The 22460-nt window shown below is 53.4% G+C and overlaps 2 protein-coding genes across 3 annotated transcripts in view; one reads left to right on the forward strand and one right to left on the reverse strand.

The window, feature by feature from the left end:
* The window catches only part of LOC119094032 (uncharacterized), a 121744-nt gene extending 105529 nt beyond the window's left edge, over positions 1–16215 (forward strand). Inside the window, exons 3-6 of the mRNA XM_037217097.1 lie at positions 12268–12432; positions 13329–13439; positions 13955–14086; positions 15996–16215. Coding sequence (XP_037072992.1) covers positions 12268–12432; positions 13329–13439; positions 13955–14086; positions 15996–16122 — 535 coding nt within the window. The 3' untranslated portion in view covers positions 16123–16215. The remainder of the gene's footprint in view (positions 1–12267; positions 12433–13328; positions 13440–13954; positions 14087–15995) is intronic.
* A 3172-nt stretch (positions 16216–19387) lies between these two features.
* Positions 19388–22460, reverse strand: part of LOC119090598 (polycystin-2) — a 28171-nt gene continuing 25098 nt past the window's right edge. Inside the window, exons 18-21 of one of the 2 annotated variants that reach the window (XM_037213430.1) lie at positions 22136–22226; positions 21597–21754; positions 20481–20563; positions 19388–19464 (exon numbers count right to left, since the gene is read on the reverse strand). In XM_037213430.1, coding sequence (XP_037069325.1) covers positions 19453–19464; positions 20481–20563; positions 21597–21754; positions 22136–22226 — 344 coding nt within the window. In that variant the 3' untranslated portion in view covers positions 19388–19452. The remainder of the gene's footprint in view (positions 19465–20480; positions 20564–21596; positions 21755–22135; positions 22227–22460) is intronic. The other variant, XM_037213439.1, reaches the window with a different exon arrangement.

The raw sequence follows: 22460 nt of genomic DNA on the forward strand, positions 1-22460 counted from the left end.
TGATACCAAGAAAAACAAAAGTAGTTAAATAAATATAAAGACTGATACTTTTTTGGCAAAATTTTGTTATCAGCTGAGTTGGCTTAAAATCCGTTAAATGAAGTGCTCAAATGGTGATATTTATCTTGTAAATTCAATTTAGAAGACATGTCTTGAATCTTTCACTCCAGCATTTCGGGAGTGATGCAATTTAGTGGTCAAGTTTTCTCGGGCAAAAAGAAATACGTGGAGCAAAATTCTCTACCAGGCCTTGCTGGTGTTTGCACCAGGCTCTGCTTTCGTGGTGTGGTGTTGAGACAAAAAAAAATACGGGACGCGCAAGGCCATGTAATAAGGTATGATCATCCGGGGATTTTTCCGGCACTTTTCCTTCACCATTACAGTGACGTCACAAAGTCCCAACCTGGCATCACAGCCCCGGCTGCATTACCTTCGCGTCTGCTACACCGGTGCACCTTCTAACAAATGCATCTAGTGATCGCCACAGGGCACTTAAAAAAGTACTACGAGGAAATATGCAAGGGGATTTTTGTCACGCCTGTTGTAAAACAGCGAACATAGGCCTAGGAACCAGGAGCCCAGCTGCCATGGCACTTCCATTTGCCGAGGATGCCAAACATTGAGTCTATGGTGATGCATTGAAGTTGGCCAGCCTACAGCTGCTTAAATGCAGGTTTCCGGACCTGGCCAAGGTTCAGCCACTGCCAAAGGAAGAACTGAGCGGCACCAGGATCATCATCCGACCTGTCGCGTTGAGCCTCAGCACTGTACATAATAACGTGCTGGGTTGCACTGGTGTTCGATTGAGGCAGTTTGAGACGACGGAAGTGATACGCTACCTGGTAGAACATAGGACATTGTGGACATTGCACATCGCGTCAACTATGCCACGAAGCCTCCGAGGGTCGTGGTGCATGGCGTTAATCAAGATCATATCCATCACGCCATGCAGCCAAGTCATCGAACACACGTATGGCCCATAATTCGCCATATTTTACTAAAACGATGATTGCGCCCAGCATACACTTCATTGTGCACACTTGGCGAGGATCCAAAGAAACGGGGGAGAGGGGAGAATTCTTGCGCCCAGCATGCACTTCATTGTGCACACTTGGCGAGGACCCAAAATGAACAGGGCGGGACGGGGGCGGAACTCACATAAGCACAACGATATTCACTTCGCGCCGTCCACATGAGGTCGCACCTGTTTAGCTGCGCGTCTGGCAGCGGCTCGCTCAGCCCCAGCCTGATTAAGCCATCTGAGGTGCAGATGAGTGCGCGTCTTCACTAGCTTCCGAGCAATCCCCTTGCCCAGCGCAGAACTGTCTCAGCAGGAGCTTTGTGGGGCGGTCCACGATGCCAATGTCCCGGTCCATGCCTCGGTCCAGCACTTGTTGGAACACGATCTCGAAAGCCTCGACAACGCTTGTCCAGGCCGGCGACGGCACCATCAGATCACCCCGTCTAACCGTGTGTGTCCAGCTGTCTGGCACACAGCTGGGTGGTGCCTCTCGGGCCGACAGTCCCATACTTGAATCAAGGTGTTTGCACTTGACTTGACAAGGCGTTTGCACTTGCACTTGGATCAAGGTGTTTGCACTTGACCGTCGCGAGGCCCGCAACGAAGGCCGGCGGCCCGTGCTCGATGTGTGTGTCCTCGTATATTTCGTCGCCGCAGTGGGGGCCATTTTCGGTCCTCTCGCCGTCACCGCCATGGAGCTTGCCTTTGCCCGATTCGTCGAACCCGCCGTTCTCGTCCACTTTGTTCAGGATGGGTATCCCCCGCAGGGACACCGGCTTCGGTCGGTGTAGGGGACTAGCGCCCCCTCGGGTCCCAGCTCCGGTAACGGGCGGACAGCGCAAGCTGGTCCTCTCAGGGCGTAGCGACCCTGCCGGTGCGTGAGCTCCTGCTCCTTGTCCCACCCGCTCCTTCCACTTTACCCGCACTCCCACATCCAGCCCTATCACCATTCCTCATCCTCGTTTTATCGGGGTCGCCGTGCCCCATCGCCCACGTCCCCGGGTTGATCGGATCCTGGTGGCCTAGGGGCGCGTCGTGCGGGTCAGTCACAGCACGCCCCAACACTCCACTTTGGCCAGAATATCCGAGGGCGTGGGGGGTCCGTGGGGCCCCACACGGGTCTAGCGGCTTGTCGCTCGCGTTGCGGTTGGGTGCTTGTTGCGGGTCTCCGCTTGGGGCACCTGACCGCGCGCAGCGGCTTGAGGGGTCAAGGGGCGGCGGCGCTGAACCACGGTCAGGACGGGGAGGGGTCTCCCCGGTTACACCTGGTCGTGCGGGAGGCGTCGTTCGCCCCGTATAGCACCGGGGGAGTCCTGGTGGTACCGCCACCCCCTGGGTGAGTGGGCCGTCCCCCAGTTGGGCTCCGAGGTGGGTGGGGAGCCTCGGTGCCGAATACTTAAACCGTACACCTATGGCAACTTGAAATAAAAAAACACCCGCACCCCGAAATGGGGGGCGGACAGAGAGTACAGGTGGTAGCGTGTCAGCGCCAACCCCTCGAATCTTGATTTTTCGAGGCGCCGAGAAGGCGCTGTCGTCCCTTTCGCGCTTTCAAAGGCGAAATGGGTGTGATCGTTTTGGAAAGGTGCTCCGATGTGATAAGCTGAAGGACGGTGGGATCGAGGTCGAGTTTCAGAATGGAGAGGACGCGAAACGGGCAATGACTTCGGATAGGTTTGTGTACTGCGTGCGGGATGCGGAAGGGAAAAAGGACGTGTCAGTGGCGATGACCGTTGAGGTTCACAGGACAAGGAACTCTTCAAAGAGTATCATCAACTGCTTTGACTTGAAAGATGTCAGTGAGGAGGAAATAGTCGACGGCCTTGCCGAATTCGGGGTTACAGATGCTCGCCGCATCAAGGTGCGCAGGGGTGCGGAGTTGGTCCCCACCAACAACATCGTACTGACTTTTAATCGTCCTGACCTACCATCTGAAGGAAGGGTAGGCTATGTGAAGGTGAAGGTGCGCCTTTTTATTCCGAACCCCATGAGATGTTTTAAGTGCCAGATGTTTGGACATGCGAGGGATTTCTGCCGTAACCAGCCAGCATGTGGTAAGTGTGCTTCTCCGGAGCACCCGAGTGATCAGTGCACTGCGGCGAGCCCATGGTGTGTTAACTGTGGGAAAAACCAAAAACCTCATTCTACTTTCGATCGTTCATGTCCGGCGTACGCCAGAGAGAAGGAGATTATTGCATTGAAAACAACGAAGAACATATCATTTCGTGAAGCGAGGGATTTTTATGAACTGAGCCACCCTAAGAAGTCATATGCCACAGCATGCAAAGCTCCTGTCGCACCTGAAGCGTCCTTAGATCATATGACTGGAACCCAACTCATTTAACTTCTTAAATCGTTCGGGCTGTCGGTTGTACTGGCGTCCCAGGTGCACACCACCGTATCGGCAACGTCATCGTCCCCCGTGCCGTTGGCACCCCGCGCCCCTTCTGAGGCAGAGGCCGGCTCGCCAGTTGTTGCCTCGCCGTCTCACCCCTCCCCGGTGCCGGAGAGCCCGGTGCCCGCCGTGGTGCCAGCCTCTGCGGCATCATCTGACGCGCCGGCAGAGGGAGAGGGGTGGACGGTCGTTCAGCGTGGCCGAGGCCTGCGGACTTCGCCGGCCTCACCATCCAGCACCCAGCTGCCGTCGTCTCCAGTGACACCCGTTGCGAGCACTTCTGGAAGAGCGCTTGAAACACTAGAGCGCCACGAGGCAGACAGGCGCGCCCGTGAGGCTAAAAGGGCGCGTCTGGTTGAGCAGGAGCGGGCCAAAGCAGCCAACAGGCTGTCAGGAGCGGGCAAGGAGCCTGCTCCCCGGAGCAATACTCCCTCACCACGTAGACCGGTTGAGGCTTCACCACGGCACCAGGTGGTGGGCAGGGGCTCAGTGATGGCCCCTCCTCCGCCACCACCACGTACGGGATATGCTGGCTCCAAGCGTGTCCCGTCTGGGCCCTTGTCCCCAAGTGACGGGGGTAGCCCAAGGTCCCGCCCCAGGCTGGGGCACCGATCTGTGGAACTGGGTTCCAGAACTGAGATATCTGGCGCTTCATCTGGAGCGGCGCAGTTCTTTTAAATCTCACTTTTAAGAGTGAGATATTCCATCTTCTTTTAACACGTCCTTTTACAGACGTTTTTACATTGGAACTGCTGTTCTTTTGAACCGTGTCGCGTCTTAAAGTGTGACTTTGACCCTTTTTTAGTACGCCCTCTTGCAGGCGTATTGACTGTGATATTCTGCGTGCTGTGCTGGTGAGCTAGGTGTGTAATGGCTACCCTCACTTAGTTTTATGACGAGTATCTTACAGTGGAACTGCAGGGGCGTGAGAACTAGTCTAAACGATCTCAGAGTCATTCTGAATCAGCGCCGTCCGGCCATCGCCTGCCTGCAGGAGACCAAACTGGCACCTGGCTCTCATATTAGTATCCCGAGCTACACCGTAATGCGTCGGGATATGCCAGCTGATCCAGTTGCACACGGCGGAGTTCTTTTGGCTGTGCACCACAGTGCCTCCGTCCAACGCGTGGTCTTACACTCGGACCTGCAAGCTGTTGCAGCTAAGGTACATTTTGGGCGTCGTGCAATAACCGTCTGTTCGCTTTACTTACCTCCTGGTGCTCCATTTCCGACGGCAGAAATTAGATTTCTGGTGACCGAGCTTCCCCCGCCCCTTCTTTTGCCGGGTGACTTTAATGCTCACCACACATCTTGGGGTTGCGCCCAGCCCAACACTCGCGGCAGGCATTGCGAAACTTTTTTACATGATGAATCTCTCTGTATTTTAAACACCGGGACCCGAACCCACATGACGCTGTCAGGTCAGACATCGGCGCTGGACTTGAGTTTTTCAAGCCTCCAACTGGCGGCACACCTGACATGGTCGGTTGACAACGAATCCTTTAGTAGTGATCACTACCCCATCTAGTTGCGTTACCAGAACGGAGCAGCTCTCGGTTCCAGGCCACAACGGTGGAATCTTAGAGAGGCTGACTGGGATAAATTTCAGGCACTGGTGGAAACCAGGTTGGCTTCCGGTTCGGTGGATATGCGTGCGTCGATAGAGGAACTTACCTCCACAATCTTACGATCGGCACAAGAAAGCATACCACGTACATCCGGTGCCCCACGTCGTCCCCCTGTTCCGGGGTGGACGGATCAGTGCCGCGACGCTATACGTGCGCGGAAAAAAGCCCTGCGAGACTTTGATCGACGCAGCACTACGGACAACCTAATCGCTTTTCGACGAGCTCGGGCGGCAGCTCGATGCACTATCTTGGAGGCCAAGCGCACGTCTTGGCGGTTATATGTTGGACAGGTTAATTGCCAAACGCCGGTTTCAGCGGTTTGGGCGCGGGTGAAGCGTATAGCAGGCCAACACTCGTCAGTGCCGCTCCCCGTGCTCTGTATGAATGGCCAGGACATACTGGACCCATCTAAGGTGGCAAATGAAGTGGCTCGTGCGTTCGCGGAGCGTTGTGGGCGAACAACTGCCGCTCCTGATTTCATACGCCATCGTGCTCGTTGCGAACCAGCCCAGATAAGCTTTCATACATCCTAAGAGTTTTCATACAACAAACCTTTTACAATGCTTGAACTGATGTCTGCCATTAACTCTCTGCGCAGCGTGGCGGAAGGCCCAGATCTCATTCATAATGATATGCTCCGGCGACTTCCACCAACAGCAACACAAGCTATGCTGCGGGCATTCAATCAGTTGTGGGAAACAGGAGAGTTCCCCACGTCTTGGCGGGAGTCGTTAATAGTTCCGCTGCTGAAGCCTGGTAAGAATGGGGAGGATCCATCTGACTACCGTCCGATTGCGCTGACCTCCTCTATGTGCAAACTTCTGGAGCGGATGGTTCAGACACGATTGTCTTGGTTTTTAGAAAGCAACGATATCTTCTCGAACGCGCAGTGTGGTTTCAGGAAAAACCGTAGCACCATTGATCATCTTTTAGCCTTGGACTCAACTGTGCGCATGTCTTTTAGGGAAGGGCGACATGTTGGAGCTGTGTTCTTTGATATTGAAAGGGCTTACGACACTACCTGGCGATATGGCATCTCACGGAAGCTGTTCCAGTATGGCATACGCGGAGCTATGGGTACCTTTCTTGCAAACTTTCTTGCTGACCGTTTCTTCCGTGTCCGTGTTGGTTCCGTATGCTCGAAAATATATACCCAAGAGAACGGCATACCCCAGGGCAGTGTTCTCAGTGTTGCGTTGTTTGCCGTCACGATAAATGATGTTGGGGACAGTCTTCCCCAAGCGATTGGTCGCTCGCTTTCTGTTGATGACCTCGCCATCTGGTGCAGTTCTGCCACGGCAGCGTCCATGTCGTGTCAGTTGCAGTTGGCTGTGGCACGCTTAGAAAGATGGAGCATGCTCAACGGGTTACGGTTTTCGACCTCGAAGACAGTTCCTGTCCACTTTTGCCGACGCCGGCGTCAGTGTCCCGACATGGTGCTTAATGGACAGTCGATCCCCTGCAATGCGGCGGCACGGTTTTTGGGATTACATTTTGATAAGCGTTTCGCCTACAAGGAGCATCTTATCATTCTGCGTGACTAGTGTTTTAAGACGCTGAACATATTGAAAGGTGTGGCACGAACATTCTACGGAGCAGATCGGAAAACACTTTTATTGTTATACCGTTCACTGATACGTTCCAAGCTGGACTATGCGTGTTTTGCATATGATGGTGCCTCTGAGTCTGTAAAACGTCCATTAAATGCGGTCCATCATGCTGCGTTGAGAATCATTACTGGTGCATTTCGTACGTCTCCGACAGCCAGCTTGCTTGTGGAAGCCAACGAACCTTTGCTGGCTACCCGAAGACAGTTGTTGGGGATGCGATACGCTTGTAAGCTCGCGCAATTCCCGAACCACCTAACACATGACGCTGTGTTCTCACGCCACATATCCAATGTTTTTTAGTCCGAACAAACAGCACGTGTGGCGCCGTTCTGTGTGCGTGTTCGTAATGTTCTTCTTGAGAGTGGCTTAAGTTTTCGGGGTGTGGCACGCCCACGTAGCCTGCCGACCGCTCCGTGGGTGATGGTATCGCCAACTGTCGACGTCTCATTGTCGGAGGTTCAGAAGCAAAATATGATCCCGTACGTTGCCAGATCAACAGCTTTGAAGCATATCGAAACATATCGGGGGTTTACAATTCGTACACAGACGGCTCGAAAACGGATACGGGTGTTGGTTCCGCTTTTGTGTGTGGTCCCCATGCGCGATCTGTTTCTGATCTGATCTGAAAACACGCGATCGACACTGCCAGCCCATGCGTCCGTGTATACTGCAGAGCTTGTGGCCATCATTAAGGCGCTCTGCTTTACAGAGGTGGGCGAAGACAGTCTGCACGTGATTTTATCGGATTCCCTAAGTGCCCTTTCGGCACTAAGGCGTTTTAATCCGGTAAATCCCCTTATACAGGATGTTTTACTGCGTCTCGACCCTCTGTACCGGGCTGGCAAGACTATAGTACTTTGCTGGATTCCGAGCCACGTTGGCATTGCGGGAAATGAGCTGGCTGACTCTGCTGCAAAGCGTGCTACTCGTCGTCCCTGTCGCAGAACGTTTCCGATACCCGCTACAGACCTGTACTCGCCCATCTCTGCCTTTTTGCGCGGGGAATGGCAGAGCACATGGGATGCGATGGACACCACTAAACTGAAAAACATCAAGCCAGTTGTTCAGGAATGGCAGTCATCCTATCGAAAGTCTAGACGGGAGGAAGTAATCCTGTGTCGGTTGCGGATTGGCCATACCAATGCTACACATCGATACCTACTATGTCACGACGAACTACCACGATGTCGCCACTGCAACACCACGCTCACAGTGGAGCATGTGCTCATATGTTGTCCCATACTACGCGTCGAGCGTCTGAGGTTCTTGGGCCCGGTGGCGCCGTACCTGACGCTCTCCGGTTTACTAGGTGACAGCTCACCACATATCCAACATACCCCCAAGTTCGTATCGCATGTTAAGTTCTGCACTTTATATACACCTGCCTGAATAGTTCATACCGCGTGTAGGAAGTTTTTAGGTTGCCGAAAGCTTCGTATCAACGACGCTTTCCTCACACAAATCAGCCATTTTCATTTCCGAATAATATATATTTTTTAGTCATTTACCGTCGTAGGTAGCCATTTTGCTGTCACGGGCGCAAAATGACCACAATAGTCGGCGCGCCCTAAAGCCCCAATCAACAACAACAGGATGGGCATCGGAGGCATCGCGGCTGCTTGCTGGTAGGCGGCCTCCACGTCGTCCGTATGCGCTGCCGCTTCCACCACAGCTGGATCTTGGATCTGCGACACAAGGAAAGGGTCATTTCCGCGTACCTATCAGGCGCATTAATCAGACCCTTTTGCATATCACCAGTTTTGTTTTTCATTACGAGAGCAAAACGTCTTGGACCCGGACATGCTCATTCTTTCGTTATCACATGCTTGTTTTTATTCACAATCACCTTTTTGTGGTCCAGCGTGACATAATCCGAGCGGGTGAGAGGGACGGTCAACGGCCGACGAGGACTGCACTGCGTGCACCACTCTGATATCTCCCTCTCCCGGCCATAACCACGGATCTACCTGGATGGACCCGTTTCATGGTCCCATTTCATTGCATCGGCTGCCCCAGGGGGGTGGCGCCGCCATTACAGTTTTTCGACGGCCCTCCGAGGGCCCTCCGAGGCTCCAACAGCAGGGCCCTCCGAGGCTCCAATCCCCCCCCCCCTCCGCCCCCATTCGTCTCTGCCCGTGAGCTTCGAGGCCTATGGTTTGGGCACAGGAGCAGTCTTTTTACCACGATTTTAATGTATGTAATCCCGGGGTTTGGTGACCAGGCAAATGACCTGTATTTGAAATGCCAGACACTACTATGAACAGTAACACGAAGAACCCAAAAATGGTTCAAAAGTAGCAAGACTCGTAAAAAGCCGAGTGAACATGTGCGGTACGCGGGTGAAAGAACTGTTTAAGGCAACAGGCCAAACCAATATTAGAATCTCATTGATGCGCTAGGTACTGTACCTATTAACGATTGTGGGGTTTGTTGGTCAGTCCACAGTGCGTAGATGTACTGTCAATGGGGCTGGGACTCGCTCGTGCAAACTTATCACCCCCCCCCCCCCCCCCACGTCGCAAACCCTGGCTACGTCCCTGGCCCTCACCCCTTTCGCCCGTGTCGCATGGATGGCTGTGCCACTTGTGTGGTAGTCAGGCTCCACTTTGTAAACAAGATTATGGCCGGAAAATCTCGCTTGAACCTCGTATTGTAGTCTACAAACTGCACGGAGCGGCATGGATTATGCAGGCATTAGTGGCTGTGAATCGGGTTCAAAGATTTCTGCATAAAACAGACGGGAATTTCCCTTTTAAGCACACGCATACTCACTTCAGTGTGTTGGCGATGTCCAGTCGCATAGAAGGAATTGCACTTGGTCGAAGGCATGGTTTAACATTGGGTATGAGACTGGCCTTAACCAGATGGCCAGGATCATAGTCATAATCTTGGAAATGACCAGATCAGATTAACGCATTCCCCGCATTTATGGTGTTAGTCCAAGAGCAACGGTTCACTCATGTTTCCAGGACAGTCGGATCGTTTTTTTTTTGCAAAAGAAAAATGTCTTTACTGTGCCGTTTCACATTCTTGCAAGAGGCCACTTCACAGGAAGGCATCTTGCTGCCAAAAAAATTGCCTTTGATGCTCACTTTTGCCCCACGCTCACACATCGCTTCAAAATTCTCCCATCCACAACACAATAGCACGCACTAAGGCAACACAACAGTACAAACTCGATGCCACACTGCACGATAATCGCGATGTTACATTTGATACGTTACATCGGTATTGTACGACCTTGACGATAATAGACAAGACCAACCACAGCATTTCTGCGTGACTACTGCTTTCCACGCGACGCAGTCGACGTTGCCATGCAACGCCTCAGCGCTAGCCATTGCGACTTTGTAACGTCACCTCTTAACGTTGAACAGGCGCCAGCCCGACCAATTTCTCCGGCTGCGATGATGACCCCCTGGGGTTGCGTGAAAACCTTACATTTGGCACACAGCTGCCGATTGTGATGCATTTTGTAAACAAACCAAACTTGATGCGTGCAAACGGCTGAAGTCGCTGTGGTCTTGGGCTTGGGGGTACCTGGCGCCCTTGCTCTGCGCATACATAAACATGATTCAGGTGTAGGTGAGACAGGACATAGCCATGTCGAGGCCATAGCCATAGCCAGGTGTCGGGGTTCTGTGGAGCCTCGTTTATGCTTGATGGTTTCAAGTGAGCTCGGTTTTAAATGGCATCTGAAAACCTCAAAGGGAAATAGGGGTTTGGCATGTGCGATTAGACAATGTCAGGCAGGAGTGGAAAAATCACATAAAATATGGGGAAAAGGAGTGAAAAATTCATCCTCATAGGGTGTTGCTTTACACGCAAAGTCGGCAGTTCTAGGGCACTGCGAAGAAGGCGACCAAAGCCACCTACGGGGCTCCGATATCCAAAAACAATAGGAGGCTCCTAGTTCGCAACGGGTGCCTCCCAAGCCAGCGAAAGAGTCTTCCTAAGACATCTTTGCGCCTGCTGTTCTAGAGTACGGGCTACCTTATTAAAAAAAGGTGGCATTATGGTCCAGAAAACGGACGTCCGGATGTATGAACGGCTCCTCTGAGTCAGACATATTACTTTTAGCTCAGTTATTTGGGACTCGTACTGAGTTTTGGTATTCTACGGGTACCTGCAATGTCTGGTTTCGGAAAAAGGGGCCCCCAAAAATGTTAGGGGACAAAAGCATCATCTTTCTCCAGCCTTGCCGGAAAGCAGGGGAGGGGAACTGTCCCCTCTGCCCCATGCTGCGCCGACCCTTATCCAAGCTCCTTCAACTGCTAAAGGACTTGTCAACCCCAGATCCTGCCGCCGATAGCCGTCGCTGACGCCGCGACGCGGCGGCGCCGGCGGCGGAGGGTTATCGCATCAGCGCATTCTTCGGGTGCTCGTTACAGAAGGCCAAGCGCCACCTCATCCCCGGTGTGGTCACCCTCCGTCAGTCGCCCATATCCTCGTGCGGTGCCGCCTCCTCAAAGCTGAGCGTTATAGCTGCTTTGGCTCCAACGCTCGCCGAAGGCTGTTTTTGCGCCCCCCATCAGAGCGGAACCGAATTATGATGCGAGAATGGTTTTAGTTTTGATGAAGCATATTAATTTCAAAATAATCTATTCGCCTGTATGCGTTCCGTGACTGTATGCGGCTCAAGCTTTGGTATGCCCAATTCAGGTCTGATGACTCGAGCTCGTGGCGCGTTGTCCGCGCATGCGTCGAATAAGCAAAGACCGTTGAAACAAAATAAGTGATGCAATTGACGCGCCCCTTAAACCTCACGTTGTGCCAATAGATGCTCCCTGCACGCTGAGAACATAATACGAAACACATACATTCCTCCACTACCAGGTGGGAGGGCAGCTCTGCAGACACAGTGGCAACACCAGCCCAAGATCCCCGTCACTTACCACCCAACGCCAACTCATATCATGTATCCAGCTTTGCGTCTCCATAGATCCTATTCCAACTCATATCATATCCAACCCTGCGTCTCCATGGATCCGACGCATATCGTATCCAACTTTGCTTCTCCATGGATCCAACTCCAACCCATATCATGTATCCAACTCTGCGTCTCCATGGATCCAACTCCAACCCATATCATGTATCCAACTCTTCGTCTCCATGGATCCAACTCCAACCCATATCATGTACCCAACTCTGCGTCTCCATGGATCCAACTCCAACCCATATCATGTATCCAACTCTGCGTCTCCATGGATCCAACTCCAACCCATATCATGTATCCAACTCTGGATGGATCAAACCCATATCATATCCGACTATGCGCCTCCGCTATCAGCACCTTCGCTGTCTGATAATCCTACATCTTGAGCCACATCTACTAACATCAACATACAATTCAGCGTTTCAGTCTACTGACAACACCGCCAGGAGCGTTGTCGGTGCTTGTTCTCTTGCGGATGGGTGTTGCGCTGGTGCAGTGCCTCCCTCGCGCCTCATCCTCGTCGTGCCTCAAGTCGGTGCAGTGATCCGCTGAGCCAGTGCTCGAGGTCGGCGAGGAGAAGGTCTTGAGGGGGCTGGTGGCGCGCAGAGCGGCCGCTCCGACAGCGGTGCTGTCCAGTCCAGAGCGGCGGCCACCGGCTGACGTCCGTCCCTCCGCAGGGCGGTGGAGTGCCAGTTCGAGTCGGCGGCCGAGGCGGCGGCGGTGGTGGCGCGCCTGCGACAGACGGAGGTCGCCGACGGCCGGCTCGTCTCGGCGGAGACGCTCCTCGCGCAGCGGCCGGCGGGCGCGCTCGACCGCCGTGCTCTCCTCAAGAACATGACACGGTTTGTCTGTGGACGCCCGCGGCGGCCGCTACCATCCCGACCAGCGACGCGTCAGTGTGAAGCCGCGTGGTGTTGTGACTGACGCACGCGCAAACATGTGACCCCGCCTGAGGACGTCTCCCGTCCTCCACACGCGCTGCGGTGCGCTTCGGCAGGCGTATAGGCCGACCCCTTTGTCAGTAAGCCTCTGGGCGCCCGAGCCTGGACCTGCCATGCGACCAATCCGCCAGCGCCCAACATACACTTCGTGGACTTAAGGGTACCCGCCGTCTTTCGTGGGCAAAACAAGGGGGCCTCATCTGGGAAGCCCCTGTATCTAGGGGCTTCATCTAGAAATGTGATCTGGTAGACGGCTCTGTTTTCATTGTGGTTTCCTTTCGAAAACTCCCGCCGTCCCATGCGGTCATATAAGGTCATCATTCGGGACTGTCACGCTGCCAGATGGCCTTGTTGCTTTGGTTTTTGAAGGCGTTTGCCGCCGCTGATCCGAAAACGGCAACGGAAACGACAACGATTCGGTGCGCGTTTGGACCATCGCGGCGACCTGATCAGCCGATGATGTTTCGTCACACCGACCACTAGCCTGTGCCTGGCCTCAGTTCCCGTTGTTGAAGCCGTGCGGACGCTGCCGCGCCGTGCCCACGGCCCTGGTGATCAGACCCGGCCACGTGACGGTGTTTTCGGCCCGGCCGTTGTTGGCGCTTGCCTGGGTCAGCCAGGCGGAGTGGGCGTCGTTCTTTGCTCGACGTGTTCGTTTTTTTTCATGTCGCGTCCGCCACTGGAGCCATGGATAAAAGAAACGGCAAAGCGAAAAATCTAGTGCTGAAGGCCAAATGTGCCATTACATGATCATACTTGTGTTACACCGTCTCTACATCGTATCCTGGTGCCCTTAGGCTGCACGTGCGTGGCATACAGAGGACGGCCACCGTGCCGGAGCTGCAACAGCTGTTCACTGGCTGCGATGACGTCAGCATTCCGGCCAACAACCAGCGCGGAAACAACGGGTAGGCAGTGGCACCGCCATCTTGGTTTTGGGTTGGGCGAGCACGACCTGCCAACGCGTTGTAATAAGGGCACCGTAGAAAAACAATATGACCATGCGTGGTTTCATGCTATTTGACAATATCTTTATGCGTAGCCTTTACCTATTAAGCTTGTCTATGATGCACTAGCCGACTTTTATGGGTAGTGAAGAACTTTAAACGTGGTGCATGTGTTTCTAGCCAACGTTTTTCGACAATGTCCAGGATCGGAGCACGCGCGTGCTAATTATCAAAGGTAAAGTTGAACGCGCGAGATTTGGGAGAATACCTCTGATGTCTTGTGCGCAACCGCATTGGAGAGTGAAGATGCCATCACAGTACCATATGAAGGTTCGATGTATATTTCGCCCGGTGCACCGCAACTCAGACTGCATTGCGTACGAATTCTGAAACCATAATTACTGCGGATAAACTGCGTAGCGATGGGAAGCGAACGCAAGGCGCCCAGACTACCGCTAGTTCCCTCCTTTCGCCAGTTACGCGTTCGTGCAGTTCCCCGACCGGCAGTCAGCTGCTGCAATGGCGTCCCAGCAGCTGACGCTGCACGACAAACAGCTGACTGTCTCTTATGCCGTCGAGAGAAACCTGGCGCTGGCCTCAGACCCCAGGTAAGATGGCCGACTGCATACGTCTATATCCGCCGCCATGTTGCAGGGGCACGGCCAGGTTTCCTCGTCTGCTGTCGCGGCTATTGTCCTTGCTGTCCTTGTGACTTGGCGGCAGTAAGCTTCATGTTTAAGCTTCTTTAAATAGACTATTCCAAATTGGAAGATATCGGGCAGGCAGCACATATGATGTAAGAAGCTCAGTTACAGCTATTGGTGTATTTTCTCAGGCTTCTTCATGTCGACACGCGTCCACGAATGGCACGCAGCAGACATGCTTCGGTGTATTATAAAGGTTTGTGCATACAGGAGCAATCGATTGAGCATAACAACTTCGGAAGAAACACAACTTGAGTAGAGAAACCGTCCGGGAGGACACATCCCCACGCGTACAGAACGGGGCACCATGACACTACAATGGTATACCTATAACCAGAAAATGCATAAGAAACAAGAACGCGACGCAAATGCGAAACCTAGTGTAGCGCAGACAAGATCGCCACCACACGGCTGCTGATCAATAGGTATGAATGCATGCAACCGGCAACACAGGTACGCCAAATAAAATGCCAATGGAAAATAAACTTAAAACCACCAGCAAAAGGGCGGCGGAACTAAACATCAAGATAATTCATGTCACTGCTAGCGTGTGAGGAAGGTCTATATGCACACAGTGAAGCAGAAATAGGAGTGGAAATGGCTGCAGACGAAGCACGGAAAGTAAGCTAACGTGTGCTTCTCGCTCTGTCGGACAAGTGGTCAGCCGGCCCGCGGTGCTGGCTCGGGGGCTTGGTAGCGTGACCTTGACCTCCAGTCTCGCGGGGCGCTGCCGAATCCCTCAAAACCGGACGGCCGGAAGGGCATGACAGGGACGCCACAGGCGCCCAGACAACCGGATGACTAGCCGGAGTAACATTTGGTATGCTCTTAAGTGCGAAGGCTGCGTTAAATAATGAAGCTTCACGAATCATTGAATGTGGTCCCCATTACGTAATCGTTTGGGGACGTCATGGCACGTTTTTGTGACATCTGAACTGCTGCTAGAGTTGCAGCATTGAGTTGCCGCCATAGCGGGCAGCATAACTCAACTGATTTGCAGTATTCCTAGGTGCTGCAATGTTACAGTGTTGATTTATTTGGTGACTCAACGCATGAGCTTATGTGCGTGGTGTTTGGCCCTTCCATACGGTTTTCTTATATATTTTTCCGTGACGGCACCTTCCTTGCTTGCGTTTACACTTTCGGTTGCGGTGCTATTCTTAAAGGGGTTTAATTATTAGCTCCATGTCCGTCATATCTAGTAGTTGCCCAAATGTCGGTGTCATTGCTGGCGAAACGCGAAACGTGATCGAAACGTGCGATCGATAGCGAAATCCGATTATAGGCCAATGAATTGCCTTCTATCGATGGGGCACTTCGTGCCGCATAACTTCAAATACGAATGCATGTGGCCACATTTTAAATACCCATGAGCACAGCACGGCCAATTGGGCATGGTGCTCGCGTGATGTTTTTGGGACGTCGTATATGTATGGGTGGTTATCCCATAGGCGGCGTGTCACAAGCTGCTCAAACTCGCGTGTATCAAGTTCTAAGAAACGGGATAATTTCAAGTCTTAAAACGTGCGCGGGTGTGACACGCAGGGAATGGCCATGAACATTGCTATTGCAGTTCAAAACCCCGTACGAATGTGAAATAGTCATTTGATCGTCGTGGGTCAACGTCGGGGGTCGTTGTAGTTTAATGACACCATTTTTGATAGTTGTTGAATCCATTATTCTTTGCGTGCTGTACATGTGTACTTGACATAACAGTGGACGTTATGAGTGCCGTCTCGAAACGACACGATCCACCAGCAAGTTTTGATGGCGTCCCGTTTCTACATCGCGTGATGAATTTACTATTCGGCAGGTATGAAATGGTTGAAGTCGAAGATGACTCTGGCGGTCATCGTGCGAAGCAGAGCCTGGCCTCTCCACCGACAGGTGGCAACAGTAAGAAAACGAAGCACAAAAACAAGTGTGTTGGTTTAGTTTAGTCTTAAAGACCTCCATTGATCCACATGGAACTCGCACCATTCTGCTTCTTGGACTAAGATGCAACATTGAAACAATACATTTGCGAAATGTGATCGTGTTTGCAAAAGTTTAGTGACGCTCCCCGGTTTGTCTTATTCCCTGCCTTTTCTCATTCCTCGCCTGTCCTCAATCCTCGCAATGTCCGTTGGCAATCGGGCTATTGTATGCAATGTCCGGCGTAACGGAGGACGCCGCGGTCACCAGCTATGTGCCGTTATTGCCGCCAACATTTGTGTGGTTTATGCGACTGGACATTTGCTGCGTAAGGCTTGTTGACGGGCCTTCCACGGTGACCGTAGTCTTGCCCCTTTACTCATCTCTCTCCGAATTCCCAAAGCCCTGAAGCGGTTATTGCTGACCGAAGAGTCCAATCAAATCCGAACCAACCCAGACCAAGCCAAAAGCGTGATGTTAGGATCAGCAGAGCTCCAGTCCGCAAATCATTCTGCCAGACGCGTGACATCCACAGGCAGTGGCTGCTTGCCAACGTTTGTCTGTTGCTGGAAACCGTACTAACAAACAGCCAGCAGTTTGAAGTTTCTCCTTCCTCGTCGTCTCTCCAGCACGCGACATTCCAAACCATGCATAAGCTTGTCATGAACGCCATCTTGGCCAAGACGGGTACGTTTTGTGTGCCTGGTGGCAGAACGACTGGGCCGCCTCGTGCTGGCCTGTGCTGTGTGCTAGACTCTGCCTCGACGCGGTCGTTCCTCCGATCAGCGGCGGGCAGCTTGGAGTCGAGTCTGACTGACTCCGAGCAAGATGTTACCCGATCCTGGGCGTGGAGTCCAGTACAACCTAATCCTGTAGCGACGGCTTTAATCACAACTCAACTGCGCCATATGACTGCGGGACGTGTCCTCCCTTTCTATCGCGTGCACGTTTTGTCACCAGACATGTGCCTGGTTCCTAATATTGGTTCCTGGTTCCCACTGGCTCTTTCGACAATACAAGGTGCTGGATCCTGGTTCTCACTGATTTTTTCACATTTTTATCATCAGAAGCTGCATTTCAACACATACACACCCTGCTTGTGTCTGACATTGTTGTGGATGATTTAAATTGATTATGACACGTTAGATGGTGTGTTTTTTGGTGTGAGTAATAAGGAGTCAGTAAGGTAGCACCGTTGTTCCGCATTCCCACACGGAGTAACCTTACCACCAGCAGCCTTAGTTCCTTGACGTCATATTCCCTTTGGGTTTTAGATTAACTAAACATACCAACTAGCTTCCCTATCTGCGGCCTTGATGAGCGACGCGCGGGGACGCCACATTAGTGTGCGAGATGCAGTAAGAGGTGTTATTTATGGTTGCTGCGTGATTTCATTGGAAATCATTTCGTGCTATTCTGATGTAAACTTATACTATGTATATATATATATATATATATATATATATATAAAATTCATTATTTCCGAGAGATCCGCACGGAATAGCGGACCTTTCCTTTCGGGATAACATTAGGCAGCTAACAGTCCAGTTGCAGACTTAGCAGGTCTGCATCATCCCTGTGTCTTGACAAGTTATTGATGTTGTTCTTCTGAATTTGTAGTGTTATTAACATTGAAGAACAGCAAATTTCTTTTATGGGTATGAGGAACAGCCTGAGCAGATAACCAGCTATGTTCCTAGACCCAATTTTATTAATTTACATTAAGAACAGTATTAATTGCTGGACCTGAAAAGTGGGGAGTGTTAGCAGCAACTGCTCTGAAGAAATCCTGGTAAGATTTTGTTTCTTGCTGGCTCCTGAGCATAATTTTAGAATGGATCTTGGTTCTTGCTGAAATTGAATCTCCATCTTAAGCCTGAGCTGGATCTTGGTTCTTGCTGGATCACTTCGCATGTTCCAGGCTGGGTCTTGGTTCTTGCTGGATCCATCAACATAATTCCAGGCTGGACCTTGGTTCTCGTTGGGTCCCTATGTCCAATCCAAGCTGGATCTTGGTTCTTGCTGGATCTTTCGTCTTCACGTCAAGCCGGATCTTGGTTCTTGTTGGATTTTTTTGGCTTATCGTCAAGCTGGATCTTTCGACATATTGTCAAGCTGGATCCTGGTTCTTGCTGGATCTTTCGACTTATTGCCAGACTGGTTCTTGTCTTCTTCCTGGTTCCGGAACCAGGAACCAGGAACCGGTTCCCGGGAAGAAATCTTGGCAACCAGGCACAAGTCTGGTTGTCACGTTTCGCCAAACATTTGCAAGCTGTTGAACAGACAGCTTTGCTACGTAAGTCCTAATACCGAAGTCTCATGACATCTCAGAATCCACTCCTTTACGTCCAAAGTACTTGCGTTGATTCTGTCTCAGGATTTAGTACTGTTAAGTCGTTTACCTACTTCGCCTTCATTCACGGCTTATCTTTCGGTTGGACTCTCGATGGATGACGGTTCCGCCAAGCGTGAAGCACCGGTCTGGCATGAATAACGCACATGTAAAAAACCCGGTGGTAGAGTGCAGACTGTATTGCAACATGATGGGCAAGGAGCCTGGGGATTGCAACTACGTCCACGGCACCGGGTTACCATTTTCGACACACACCGTAGACATAATTGAGCCCCCAAGACAACAGAAGAGCGGGAACACAAAGCGTTCGGGCGGTACGCCAGAAGTATGCCAAAGGTCAGGCGGGGTCGGCAAAGGCCGGGACGCCGCCAGCCGAAACCGACCACCGGCGGCGAGACCGAAATGAACTTAGGTCAACCGTACACATATCGTACCAAACACGACAATGTGGCCGACGCCTGCGTTGGCCTCAACAGACAGTGCGCAGAACAAAACCACAAAGGTCCGGCGCGTGCCACTCTTCTGGTAGCACCTCTCCCTTAGATGCGCCGGTGAGCAAATCTGGCGCGTCCGCCGCCTCAGGCACTGTCCCGCGCGGCGAGGTCACAACGCCTGCCCCGAGGGCGCGGCTGGCGCAGCGCCAGGTCGCCGCGGCCGCCGCGGGGTTGCCGCGGGTCACGCGCGGGTCGTCATATCTTGCCGGGAGGCGGCGCGCATGCGCGTGGCCGCCGCCGCCGCGGTGCGGCCGGCTCGGCGGCGAGCAACAGCCATCTGCTGATCTCTGAGCCGCCGAGGCGGACGGCGCCGGCCCGACAGACACGCTGCACTTGACTGGGTTGCTGTGGAGGGCGTGGGTCGCGTCTGTCGGGGCCGGTCGGACCAGCGGCGGGGTCGGGCGATGCTGGCGCCGCCTCGCGGCGGGACGCTGCGCCGGTCGGCGCCCGCGGGGACGTCCTCTCTCCCTCTAGCGCGACCCGGCGAGCGAGCTCACCACCCGGCCTCTCTACTTACTGCCCTGTGGAGAAATCGGCACGTGTCGGGGTGTCACAGGAACCAAGTGGTCGGTGGCGTGAGGCTTGAGACGGAAAACGACGCTCGATTTCCTAGCTGGTGGCGTCAAGTTCAGTTGGGTGGATCTGAGTACACAGCACCACCACCCCTGTCTCAAGTGACACGGTCAACTGACAGACGGAATGACGTCACTGACGCGGCGCAATCGTAAGTGGCGCGGCAACGGGCATCAGCGCGCGACATGAGACGAATCAAGTAGGTTTTGACAACAGCGAGGCTAGATGTTCACGGGTCCTTCGAGCGATGTGATGATATATGCCGTTAGATACAGCTAGGCGCAGGATCATACTACTTTCGTGCAGCAGTTTTATTCTCCGCAAAACGGACAGTTGCCTGAGGGAGGCGCGTGTTAAGTCTGGCCGGAATGAGAAAAAGTGTTGGAAGAGCCAGTGCTGGACAGTCAGCGTCAATTTCAGGACAAGTCAGGGGATAGTCCTGGGGGGGGGGGCTACGTCTAAATTAGGACGCGCACCAGGGGCAGCACCAGGATGCACACCAGGAACAGATTTAGTGTCGGGTTACACTTGCCCGGACCCCAAAGCTTGGGTGCAGGAGCCCTGTGCCGAGAGTGCCACCAGATGACCTATCACCGCCAAACCTATTGGTCTTGGCGTCCACAAAGCAGGTGACCCTGGAGGACTGTGGACCCGACGGACCGATCAGCCGTGCGATCCGGCCAGATCGACGATCTGGTTTACCCAGAAATTGCATTGGTATATTGGCGCCAGTTGACCTAGCGGTACTGACTGGCAGCAGACGCACTTGAAACAGCACAGATAGCTGATCTATTCGACCTAAGTGAAAAAGTTCATCTGGTCGACGCAGCTGACCCAAAAATCTGAACAATCTGCTGACCCAGTCGAAAAACTTTATATAGCGAGTGTATGACCCGGCACGACCTCAGCAGGTGCGCGCTGCCCTGCTGAAGCCACCCTGACCACCCGCTGCCGATCAGCTGACCTTCATGTTGGGATCAGAGTCCCAGCGATCCAGTTCCTCCCGCACCAGCTTTTCCATCTGGTGCCGCTTGGACTTGTCGTCCGCTGCGGGGAGAAGCGGCGGTGAGGCGGCCGCCGGGGGTGCACGAGCGACGGCAGGACGCCGAACAAGCCCGTAGCCGTGCGGAAGATGCTAGTGGCCATGCTGAAGCAGTCGGTGGACATGCTGTGGGTGGGTTTTCATGCTGAAGATGTGAGTGGCCGCGCTGAGGTGACTGACGAATGTGCTGAAGTGCCTGGTGGACGTTCAGAAGTGGTGGTTGGTGATGCTTCTGCACATGCTGGCAGTGGTGCGGCGGGCGGTCGGATGGGCGGTGCGGCCGCGTGACAGCGGGTGAAGCCGTGCTATTGTCATGAGATTGGGAAGGCCCGGTCAGCAGTCACAAATTAAATGATGAAGACTTGAACTATCTAAGCGCCTCCGTAGTGTTGTTTGCCGCCTCAGCAATATCCAAAGCGATGGCAACGGACATGACCTCAGCAACGCCATTCATCTTGGTATGCAGCAGGCTGGCAAGCTGTCGGGGTAGATCGAGCGAGGTATCTCTAAGCGTAAACTATTACTCTAGCCTTCTGATGAACCAAGGGCGAGGATGGCTTGTGAATCATGTTAAACATGCGGCCCCGAAGTCAAGGCGCGTGCTGGCGACTCGGTTCCTGCAGTAGTCGCTGGTGGCAATGCGTGAAGCCATCGACTTCGAGCCGTATGCAAATCAAGCCTTGCATAGGATTTACTGCCCGCAAACGGTAGCTTATTCGCAGCGATATAGCAGCGCCAAATAAGGTGTACAGAGCGATTATCACAGTCTTTTCAGCGATGAGACGTGAAACACGAGCCATTGGTCGTCAATTGGTCATTCATGTCTGTCGAAACCTATAACTACCTACAACTTGGCACTTTCAGTTCCAAAATAAATCTCTCTGCACGCTCCAGAGCCTCTAACTGGAGTGAGAGGCGCTTCCTCTTCGAAAGCGTTCCCGCCGACGATTTTGGAATCTCGGTGCGTTGCGCCAGGATGAGGAAAACCATCGAAAGCCTCACAGCCGTGCCCGTTCTCGACAGTTCTGACCAACATACCGCTTGGGTCGTCCGAGATCTGGTCCAGCATCTTGCCCATCGTCTCCTTCTTCTTCTGCTTCGACTTCTCCATGCCCTCCAGCTTGATGAGCACGGCGTCGATTTTGGAGACGATGGAGCCGATGCTGTGCTCCATGCGGTCCACGCGGCGGGTCAGCCTACGGCCGAGGTCATGTCCAAGTCAGGGTCGCATCGTATGGAGGTGTGCCCATGGTGAAGCACGATCCAGTATCTGCATTTGTGGTTACGGCTAAGTAATAGATAGCCATTGAAAGGGCTGAAATGTACACAGCATTTAACTAACCCCAGTGTTGAACGATGGACTTGCCCGGAGGCCAAGTTCTTCCAGCTGCCACGGCCCGGCAGTGCGGCCTCGCCGTGCCACTCAGAACCACACGTTTGTGACAGATTCGTTTGCGAGACCGCCCGCCCGGACCGCGGTCTCTCCGGCTGACCCCCGTTCCTGGCAGCGACGCTCGCCGCCGGCGCGAGGCCCGTGACCGAACGCGGCATCAGCGGCGGGGGTGCACGCGACTCACGAGTTGAACTCCTCGGGGTTGACGCCGCCTCCCCCTCCGTACGCGGAGCCGGGCCGGGAGCGACGGCCGGACGTCGGCCTCCCGATCTCACCTGCCGGTCAAGGTCAAGGTCAAGATCCCGCCTTCGAGGTCAAGGCCACCATGACGAGCGAGGTCTGTCGTCGAGCCCGGCGCGCCGTTTCGGATCAGCCCGCAATACACATTGAACATCACGTTTGGCCCGGAAGGCCGATGAAGGGTGCAGGTTTTCGTCTCGCCCGTTAAGGTCAAGGTCATCGTGGTCATCACGCTGCTATCCAGTTGAAGCGATGAGCAATCTATGAAA

Source organism: Pollicipes pollicipes, unplaced genomic scaffold (genome assembly GCF_011947565.3).
Source record: "Pollicipes pollicipes isolate AB1234 unplaced genomic scaffold, Ppol_2.1 Scaffold_1600;HRSCAF=1878_pilon_pilon_pilon, whole genome shotgun sequence".
Taxonomy (NCBI): Eukaryota; Metazoa; Arthropoda; class Thecostraca; order Pollicipedomorpha; family Pollicipedidae; genus Pollicipes; species Pollicipes pollicipes.